General features: G+C 36.7%; 3 protein-coding genes across 3 annotated transcripts; 1 reads left to right on the forward strand and 2 right to left on the reverse strand.

Moving 5' to 3' along the window:
- Positions 1–2,515: 2,515 nt before the first annotated feature.
- LOC115990607 lies at positions 2,516–3,403 on the forward strand. Its single transcript, XM_031114422.1, has one exon. It carries the CDS (start codon positions 2,516–2,518, stop codon positions 3,401–3,403), a length of 888 nt encoding a protein of 295 aa, XP_030970282.1.
- A 3,867-nt stretch (positions 3,404–7,270) lies between these two features.
- On the reverse strand, positions 7,271–7,948 carry LOC115990608 (germin-like protein subfamily 1 member 16). Its single transcript, XM_031114423.1, has 2 exons — positions 7,917–7,948; positions 7,271–7,811 (listed from the first exon to the last, which is right to left on the reverse strand). The coding sequence occupies exons 1-2, from the start codon at positions 7,946–7,948 to the stop codon at positions 7,271–7,273; spliced, it is 573 nt and encodes a 190-aa protein (XP_030970283.1).
- Positions 7,924–9,004, reverse strand: LOC115988401 (germin-like protein subfamily 1 member 7). The gene is made up of 2 exons (XM_031111948.1): positions 8,816–9,004; positions 7,924–8,599 (listed from the first exon to the last, which is right to left on the reverse strand). The coding sequence occupies exons 1-2, from the start codon at positions 8,940–8,942 to the stop codon at positions 8,058–8,060; spliced, it is 669 nt and encodes a 222-aa protein (XP_030967808.1). The 5' UTR covers positions 8,943–9,004; the 3' UTR covers positions 7,924–8,057.
- Between the last annotated feature and the right edge of the window lie 1,096 nt (positions 9,005–10,100).

The raw sequence follows: 10,100 nt of genomic DNA on the forward strand, positions 1-10,100 counted from the left end.
TAGGAGATTTTAATGAAATCACCAGACAATCAGAGAAATTGGGAGGCAGTATCCGAAGTTAGGCACAGATGCAACTCTTTAGAGATGCTATTGATGAGTGTGGTTTTATGGATCTCGGATTTACGAGTTCTCAATTCACTTGGAAGAAGCACTTTAATGATGGCCATTCGGTGTGGGAGAGATTGGATCGGGGTTTGGCTACTAGAGAGTGGATGCTAAAATTTGCTGGAACTATAGTCCACCATTTACCTTCCTTCATTTCGGATCACAATCCTATATGGATAGTACCAAGAGATCTGATTTTTTCAACTGCAACCAAACCTTTCAGGTTCAAAGAAATGTGGCTGGCTGAAAAAGGGTGCATGGATACTATTCAAGCTGTTTGGGCCGAGCAGGATTCTACAGACATGGGTATCAAAGTTATAAAGAAGATTGAGAGGTGTGGTGTTGAATTGAAGAAGTGGAGTATGAAGAGCTTTGGCAGCATACAGAGAGAGTTAGAATTAACGAAAAAGGAGATTGTGAAAGCAGAGAAAGAAGCCATGAGGTCTGGACAAAATTTTCGAGTTAAAGAACTAATGCTTGAGCTCAATAATCTTATGGATAAGGAGGCTAGGATGTGGCTGCAAAGATCCAAAGTTCAATGGGTAAAATATGGTGATAGGAATTCGAAGTACTTTCATGCACGGGCAACTCAAAGACTTCGACGTAACTCTATCCATGCTTTGAAGAAAGGTGATGGCACTTGGTGCCAAAATCAGGAGGAAGTGGCCGAATCTATTATGGCTTATTATCAAGAGTTATTTAATTCGGCCAACCCTACTAACTTGGAGAATACCACTCAGTACATCAACACCATTATTAATGAGGAGATGAAGGCAAAATTGGTGGCTAATTTTGAAGCTTTGGAGGTACATGATGCAATTAAACAAATGGCTTCCCTAAAAGCTCCCGGCCCGGATGGTATGCCTCTTATTTTTTATCAGTCTTATTGGGATTTATTAGGTGAGGATGTCACCTCTTCTGTGTTGCACTTTTTAAATACTTCATCTTTGCTTGCTAACCTTAATCATACTTTTATTACTCTCATTCCTAAGGTTAAAAATCCGGAATTTGTGTCTGAATTTCGGCCTATTAGCCTATGTAATGTATTGTATAAAATTTTTTCAAAGGTTTTAGCAAATAGACTCAAAAAAATCCTACCAAATATTATTACTGAAAATCAGAGTGCTTTCACAAAGAGTCGTCTTATTTCAGATAATATTTTGGTGGCTTTTGAGACCTTACATAGCATGCAGAGGCATACTGGCAAAGATGATTATATGGCCATAAAGCTGGATATGAGCAAAGCTTATGATAGAGTGGAGTGGGTGTATTTTGGAAGCAGTGATGAGGAAAATGGGGTTTGGTGAAAAATGGATTCAACTGATGATGACTTGCATTACTACTGTTTCCTATTCTATCCTGATTAATGGGGAACCTAAAGGCTTGATCAATCCAACCGAGGGTATCAGACAGTGGGATCCATTATCCCCTTTTTTGTTCTTGTTGTGCATTGAAGGTTTGAATGGTCTGATTGTTCAAGCAACCAACCGTGGAGATATTAAGGGCTTTGCTTTATGCAGAAATGGCCTTAAACTAACACATCTTCTTTTTGCAGATGATAGTCTACTTTTTTGCAGGGCCATAGATCAGGAATGCAATAATATTTTGGAGATTTTGGAGGTGTACGGAAGCTGTTCTGGCCAACAAATTAATAGAAATAAAACCACCATCTTCTTCAGTAAGCTCACTTCTGAAGAAAAAAGGGAGCACATCAAACAAGTGTTGGGGGTTCCGGAGATTAAACAGTATGAGAAGTATCTTGGTTTACCATCTTTTGTAGGGTGTAGGAAAAAAGCCAGCTTTGAATTCATAAAGGAAAAGGTTTGGAGAAAGTTGCAAGGGTGGGAGGAAAAATTATTATCTCAGGCAGGGAGAGAGGTTTTGATCAAAGCAGTCGTACAAGCAATTCCCACCTATACTATGAGTTGCTTCAAACTACTCGTAGGGCTATGTACTGAATTGGAGAGTCTTATTCTGAAATTTTGGTGGGGACAACGAGGAGACAGACATAAAATTCATTGGGTTAAATGGGAGACTCTTATACAATCCAAACTTGATGGTGGTATGGGCTTCAAAGATTTGGCTCTCTCCCATGACGCCTTGCTAGCCAAACAAGCTTGGCGTCTCCTACACAATAAAGACTCACTTCTCTATAGAGTCTTTAAAAGCAATTTTTTTTCCGGACTGTTCTTTCATAGAGGCCCCAGAATGTGCTAGTGGTTCATATGCTTAGAGAAGTTTACTTAAGGGCAAGGAGGTGTTGTGGAGAGGGGCATGTTAGAGAGTGGGTAATGGAGAATCTATCAAGATTTGGGACTACCCTTAGTTGCCTAGCTTAGAGCATCCAAGGGTCTTATCTCCAGTCATTGATGGTCTACATGAAGCTACAGTAAACTGCCTATTCAGCCCAATGAGTAGAAGCTGGGATAGGGATGTTGTGGCTGGTTTCTTTGCTCCTTTGGAAGCTGACTTGATACTAAAAATCCCACTTAGCCCTACAAACGTTGAAGACACACTCATTTGGCCCCATGTTTCCAATGGAGTGTATACGGTGAAGTCGGGTTATAGGTTCTTCGTTCAAGAAAAAGCTGGTTCATGGCCTTCTCTTCAAGCTCAGGCAGATACTCCAAGTGTTTGGCGTCGGATATGGGGGCTTTTGGTGCCGAACAAAGTAAAAAACTTCCTATGGAGGGCGTGTAAGGAAGCTTTACCAGTGAAGACTAATCTGGTTCGTAGGAAAGTCTTAACCGAAGACATTTGCTGCCACTGTAATTTGAAAGCAGAAGATGGAGTCCATGTGTTGTGGGATTGTGCTAACCTTTCGGCCATTTGGGAAGCTGACACTTTATGGCTGTTTTGCAGGTCAAAAAAGTTTACAAACTTCTATGAGTTAGTAGGCTTCGTGTTGGAGAATGGTAGGAATCTTGAACTGTTTGCATTTTTGGCGTGGACGATCTGGTCTAGGTGCAACCAGCTCCGAACAAGTAACAAGCCTTATCTGCTCTCTCAAGTCTTCCCTTCAGCCAAACAGTTGCTCCAAGATTTCACTCAAGCTCAACTAGCTATTTCTAATCTTTTGCCTCGACCACAAAGGCAACCACCCAAATGGGAGCCTCCTCTTTCACCCTTATTAAAGATCAATTTTGATGGAGCCGTGTTTAAGGATAAGGGCGAGGCTGGAATAGGAGTGGTTGTACGTGATTCGCATGGGATGGTCATTGCCTCATTGGCAGAAAACATTAAGCTCTCATCCTCATCAGATGAAGTGGAAGCATTAGCAGCAGTCCGAGCCGTCTAGGTGCAACCAGCCCATCAAAATTGTCAGGGAGACTCAGAGGTCATCATCTCTGCCTTAAGAAAGGAGGAAGAATCTTTCTCTTCTTTTGGCCATTTAATTCCCTCTATTAAGCATTATTTACATTCCTGCACTTGTATTTCCTTTTCACACACCCGTAGATCGGGCAACTTAGTAGCTCATTCTCTAGCAAAACATGCGAGACATATTGTTGGTTTCTCTGTGTGGATAGAGGATGTTCCACCACAAGTCAATGATGTACTTTCAGCCGATTTTGGCTGATTTCAGTTTATCAATTCAGATGATGGTTTCTCCACAAAAAAAAAAACGCAAATACAAAAATGAGGTGTCTACAAGATTTTACAAAAAACATTAAATATATTAGGCGTAAATGCACTTTTAGTTCCTACATTTTGGCTTTTTTCCATTTTGGTCCCTACATTTCCATTTCACCACTTTTAGTCTCTAAACCAATTAACGCGTGTTATTTTAGTCCTTTCCGTCAGTCAACAGACAGAAATAATTGAGGTGACTAATGGACGGATTAAAATATTATTAAAAATTCACTGTAGCACTCATCACTCATGCCACATCAGATTATAATTTAAAATATTTATATCTCAATTTTAACAAAAGAAAAAATATGAGTTAAAATTTTTTTAAAAATAAGAACACATCAGAACATAAGAACAAGAACAGAAACCCTAGAAACCCAGATTTGGCTCAATGTAAAATGATTTCAAAGTGTAAAATATTTTTAAGTGAAAATATTTTTTAGAAATAAAAATGATTTCAGGTGTTTGGTCACATCACAAAAAATGTTTTGGAAAATATTTTAAGTTGTTTGATCATGTTTCTGAAAATCCTCCAGAAAACACATTCTCTCACATTTTCTTAGTTTCCAAACAAATATTATAATAGGAAATCTGAATATATAAGCCAAATCAGCAAAAAATCATAACAAAAAAAAAAATCAATGTTCCTAAAAAATAAGCATCAATTGTGAGAGAGGGAGAGGGAGAGATAGATTGAGAGAAAGAGAGAGGTAAAGGACCACAGATTGGTGGGTGGGTCTGAAGGAGGCGACGGCAACGAGATTGGTTCGTAGATCAGAGATCGTGTTAACTTCTCGGCTTTGGTTGGTCAGAGGGAAAGAGAGAGGAAGAGAGAAGAGAAAGCTTCTTTGACCGACAGTGCAGATCTGTGGCAAAGATGATGACGGTCTGGTGAGGCTAAGGCCTGAACCTGCAACACGATCAAACCGGCGAAGGTTGGGTTGTCTTTTTCATTGTCCAGTTTTTTATTCTTTCATTTTATTGGCAACCAAACAAAGACTGAAAAAGAACTAAGAAATGATTTTGCTTGGGTTTGAGGATGGGGGCTTTGGAATTTATGATTTTTTTTTTTTTTTTATGGTGTTTTTATGCTAAATTTTATGGGTTTATGAATTTGGTTTCTGGGTTTATTAATTTTATTTGCTGGATGTTTCGTTGTTGATTGAAAAATGAGAAAATATGGGTTTGAGTTGTGATTTTGTATATCTGGGTTTTGTGGTTTGAGAAAATCAGAGAAGATCTGTTGCTAGGTTTATGTTTGTGTTCTTGTTGGAGATCGATTTGTGTTTATGTTTGGTTGACAAAAACGGGCAAGAAAATGCAAGTAAATCTGGGCTGTGTTCTTTGGTGTTCTTGTTAAAGATAAACATAGGACTTGATGTATTTTTGGATTTTAATTTTGTTTTTTCAATTTTAAATCTGTTAAAAACTTAAGAAGGTTAGTTTTTTTTTTTTTTTTTTTTTTTTTTTTTTTTTTTTTTTTTTTATCTGATGAGTACTACAGTGAATTTTTAATAATATTGTAATCCCTCCGTTAGTCACCTCAGTTATTTCCGTCTGTTGACTGACGGAAAGGACTAAAATAATATGCATTAATTGGTTTAGAAACTAAAAGTGGTGAAATAAAAATATAGGGATCAAAATGGAAAAAAGCCAAAATGTAGGGATTAAAAGTGCATTTACGCCATATATATATATATATATATATAAAATTACTCGTTCGAAATATATATTTATAGTGAACTTAAATTATGAAGTAGTTTAGGCATAACGATGATCATACTAACACATTATGCTTGAAAAATTTTTTTGAACCAAGAACGAATAAATGAAATTAGAACTTATATCTACATTATATTTTCTATGTTAATCAAGTATTTAGTTTAATAAATTAACTTTTTATATATTAATTTTTTGTATTAACTTTATCTTATATATTTTATCTTAATCTTGCCCCCGAACCAAAATCATGATTTTATCACTATCTTAACATGTAAGTTAATATTAGATATTACTCAAGTGTACCTCTTACATCAACAATCATTAATTGATATGAAAACTCAATGAAAATTGAATTTATTAGCAATTATTTTGGTAGCCAGAATGCACAATACGAAAAGCTTTATCCGTTAACATCACTGTACTCATGAAGTGGTAGACCACCATAGAGAGTTTTGTATATATTTTCCATTATTTTCTACTTTAAAAATAAGGTAGAAAAAATAATTCTATTTAACTGCTTAAGTATAACATTTCTTTACCATGTATAAGTATTTTCCATAATTCCTTAGTATGAATACATCACAAATGTCAGTACTCATACTGTGGAGATAAGGCCCAAAATGACATGTTGGGCCTTGGGCCTTTGTCCGGGAACGCTGGATTGTCCGAGGAGAAGCAAGCAGTTATCAGAAGCCTCCAATGAAAGTCTTATAAATGAGGAACGAATGGAAGGTGATCTGAGGAGGAACTCCTCCTCGGATATGATGAATGCAGCTCAAGCATGCATTTCAGCAATTAAGGTAATCCTCCAAAAAGCTCCAGTAATCGGAACATGTCTCATGGACGTGCAAGAAGGAAGGAAACTCAAAATATCTAAGGGAAAGCTACTATCACCGCATTAAATGCACTACAAATACTTTTCTGGCCCCATTTATATGGAGAAGACCTCTGAATAGTGCTGCCTTGGCAAAAGCAACTCACAGAAAGCCAGAGAGGGTGTCTGATGGGATAGGTACTCAAGTAAGGGCTTAGATGATCAACAAGTGTAGGATCAAGATAATCTAGGGAGGGCTATATAACGTGAAAGACCCTCCATGAAAAGGGGGAGAGAAAACTGTAAAAAAAATCTGTAATAAAGTTTTAAGAGCTAATATTGAAGAATCAGTGTTCTCGGACCAATCCGAGAGCGTTATTCCTTATCTGGTTCACGAAGGCCCAATTTTCCAACCCATTCTCTATAAATTTATTATTTTGGGTTGTTTTGGGCCTAAGTCCATATACCCGTTGGGCTAGGAGTCCAAATTAGGTCATTGCACATACTATTTCAAGAGTACTCAAAAATATTTTTTCAACGCTGAGGACCTTGTATCTTAACTAGCACATCCTAGTATTTCCAACAGAGACGTCAAAGATTCAAACCCCTCTTCCACATTGTAACTAAAAAAGAACTTCATCGATACTTTTAGAAGTGGTTTTTGGACAAAAAAAGGGGGCTACTGAGCCCTCAACTTGGCTTGCCATTTTTAAAAATGAAAATAAAAATTGTTTCTATGCTTAATACAATACTGTCCAGTTTATATATAATAGTACAAATACTTGTGATTTCAAACATCATGGATCCAAGGTGTAATCAAGATTTAGTCATGCACTAATTTTGCCTTGCAAATGACACCATGATACTTAAAAGCCATCATAAGAAACCCTTTTATTTGATAATTATTATTTAAATGACATTACATTGAGGAAAACCAAACAAACTTTATTCAAACCACATAGTGGTTCACTATCCTTATTACATGTATTTTTCATAATTCTAATTTGGTGCAATTGCCTTTTGAAGATATTCAACTACACCCTTGTCTAGTTGGAAGGCCTTGATGAGCACATCAGGATTGATGGGAGGATTAGATCCAAAGACCGCGTTCCCTATGGTGATAAACCCAGGATTTTGGCTGTTGAAACTAGTAAAGGCAAGAGCAGCAGTCTCCCCTATGTTGATTTGGAAGTGAATGAGACCAATTGGGAATATAAAGACATCTCCCTTATTTAGAACTTTGGTGAAAATTTTGTTTGGGTCGGATGTGACAAAACCAACTAAGAGAGTACCCTCAATGACTACCAAAAGCTCAGTGCCGCGAGGGTGAGTGTGAGGAGAAATCACGGCATATGGTGCGTAGTCTATGCAAGCCAAAGATATGTCAAGAGTGTTGAGACCTACTAAGTTATCGATGTTCACAAGAGTGATATTTAATCCATTTTTGTTTCTCATGTTTCCGGGAATATTGAGTCCAAAGAAGAAAAAATCATTCGCTATGACTTGTGCTGGGTCCTTGCAAAATTTCCATTCACAAATACTACACAAAGAAAAGTTTGTTATTGTCACAAATAAGACATTTCTGTAACAATGTAGAGTTACATGTCATATAGGGGGAAAAAAACCGTAGGGCATATTAAAAGACATCATAACATAAAAGACATCATAAGAAATCATTTTATTTGATAATAATTATTTCAATGACATTACAATAAGAAAAACTAAGAAAACTTTATTCAAATTATATAACGATTCTCCATCACTATTTCATAGATTTTTCAGAATTCTAGTTTGGCGCGAATGCTTTTTGAAGATATTCAACTACATTCTTGTCTAGTTGGAAAGCCTTGATGAGAACATCAGGATTGATGGGAGGAACAGATCCAAAGACCGCGTTTGCTATGGTGATCACCCCAGGATTTTGGCTGCTAAGACCAGCAAAGGCAAGAGCAGTAGTCTTCCCTATGTTGAATTGGAAGTGAATGAGACCAATTGGGAATACAAAGACATCTCCCTTGTTTAGAACTTTGGTGAAGAGTTTGTTTGGGTTGGATGTAACAAATCCAACTAAGAGAGTGCCCTCAATGACTACCAAAAGCTCAGTGCCGCGAGGGTGAGTGTGAGGTGGATTCAGGCCATATGGTGCAAAGTCAAGGCGAGCCAAAGATATGCCCAGAGTGTTGAGACCTGCTAATTTATCGACGTTCACAAGAGTGACATTTGATCCGACTTTGTTTCCGGTGTTTCCAGGAATATTAAGTCCAGAGAAGAAAAAATCATTCGCTGAGACCATTGCAGGGTCCTTGCAAAATTTTCCATTCACAAACACTGCACAAAGAAAGAAAAGTTTGTTATTGTCACAAATAAGACAGTTTCTATAACAATGGACGGTAACATGCATGTCATGTGGGGGGGGGGGGGGGGGGGGAGGGCGGAGGAGCCTTTGGGCATAATTTCATTAATGTAAGAACTTATAATAAATTTGAAAGAACTTGATTGATAACACTACTACTGCTAATAATAATGAGAGTGTTTTATACGTACCACCAGATTTGATGTCGTTAATTGCGACACAGAAGTCTTGCAAAGGACTAGGGTCATAGGCAGAAGCCAAGGAGGATGCCAAGGCCAAAATGGCCACAGTCACAAAGAAAGAAACACCTTTCATCATATTTGAGGAGGCTATCTCTATCTTATATGGTATACAATCTTGGATGAGTGAGGGATATGGAAACTTAACAATATGGAAATGTCTATTTATAGAGAGCAGTGAGAGAAGCGGTCTATGTTATTGCAAAAACTGGTAATTGTTCAACCCTTTGTCACATTTATTTTATTTAATTAGGTGAACCAATTTTCTTAACCACTACTTGTCGTACAATTTTAAAACCCAATCAAATGGGATCTCTTCAATGGCATTCTGTAGTTTTAGTGTTACTTTTTTTTACTTTGGCCAAAATCAGTCAATAAAAAGAAAAATCGTTACTGAAATGTTCCGATCAAGTGGGACCTCTTCGACTTGGGATTGCAACATATCCCAAGTGACCAACAGTAATTGTGACTGAAATGGCATTGTTTTTAATGTTATGTTCTTGCTTTTCCTCCTCTTTGACCTTTTCTTCTTGACCTAATCTTAAATGGTGGGCACTAAAGACTTCTTAATTGTAAGTGTTAGTTAGATTTAATTCTTTTCTAGAACAAAGTGACCGACAACTACTAGGTTTCTGGTATATTCTTGCTTTTCCCTTTCTTTATTCTCTCTTTATGTTGATGGCGTATTTGGTTTAGAGTCAAAGGTTCTTTTTACTGTTTATGTTAGATTTAATTCTTTTCTAGAACAAAGTGACCAACAACTACCAGGTTTCTGGTGTATTCTTGCTTTTCCCTTTCCTTATTCTCTCTTTATGTTCTCGCTTTACTGTTTACTATATTTAGGTTTAGGATATTTATTTATTTTACTGAAATTGAAAACATTTTACTAAAAGTACTATAGAGAAAGATAAATGTTAGTTGAAATAGTATCGTGAGACCCATGAATAATACCGAAAAGTGCAGTAAAACCAAATAATGCTAAAAATATGCTAAATAGTAAAATAAGTTAGCCAAATAAACACGTAGGGTCTGTTTGGATACTACTTATTTTGCTGAAAACTGAAAATTTAAAATAAAAAAAATAATAATAAAAAAGCTACTGTTCATGCATTCTGCACTATTCATAAGCCTAAAATCATTGTTCATAGACAATAAATAATGCCAGATGTGCGTCCAAGGAAAAAAAAAAACAAACAAAAACAAAACAAAACAATACAGAAAACACAACGCTAGAAAC

Source organism: Quercus lobata, chromosome 5, assembly GCF_001633185.2.
Source record: "Quercus lobata isolate SW786 chromosome 5, ValleyOak3.0 Primary Assembly, whole genome shotgun sequence".
Classification (NCBI taxonomy): Eukaryota; Viridiplantae; Streptophyta; class Magnoliopsida; order Fagales; family Fagaceae; genus Quercus; species Quercus lobata.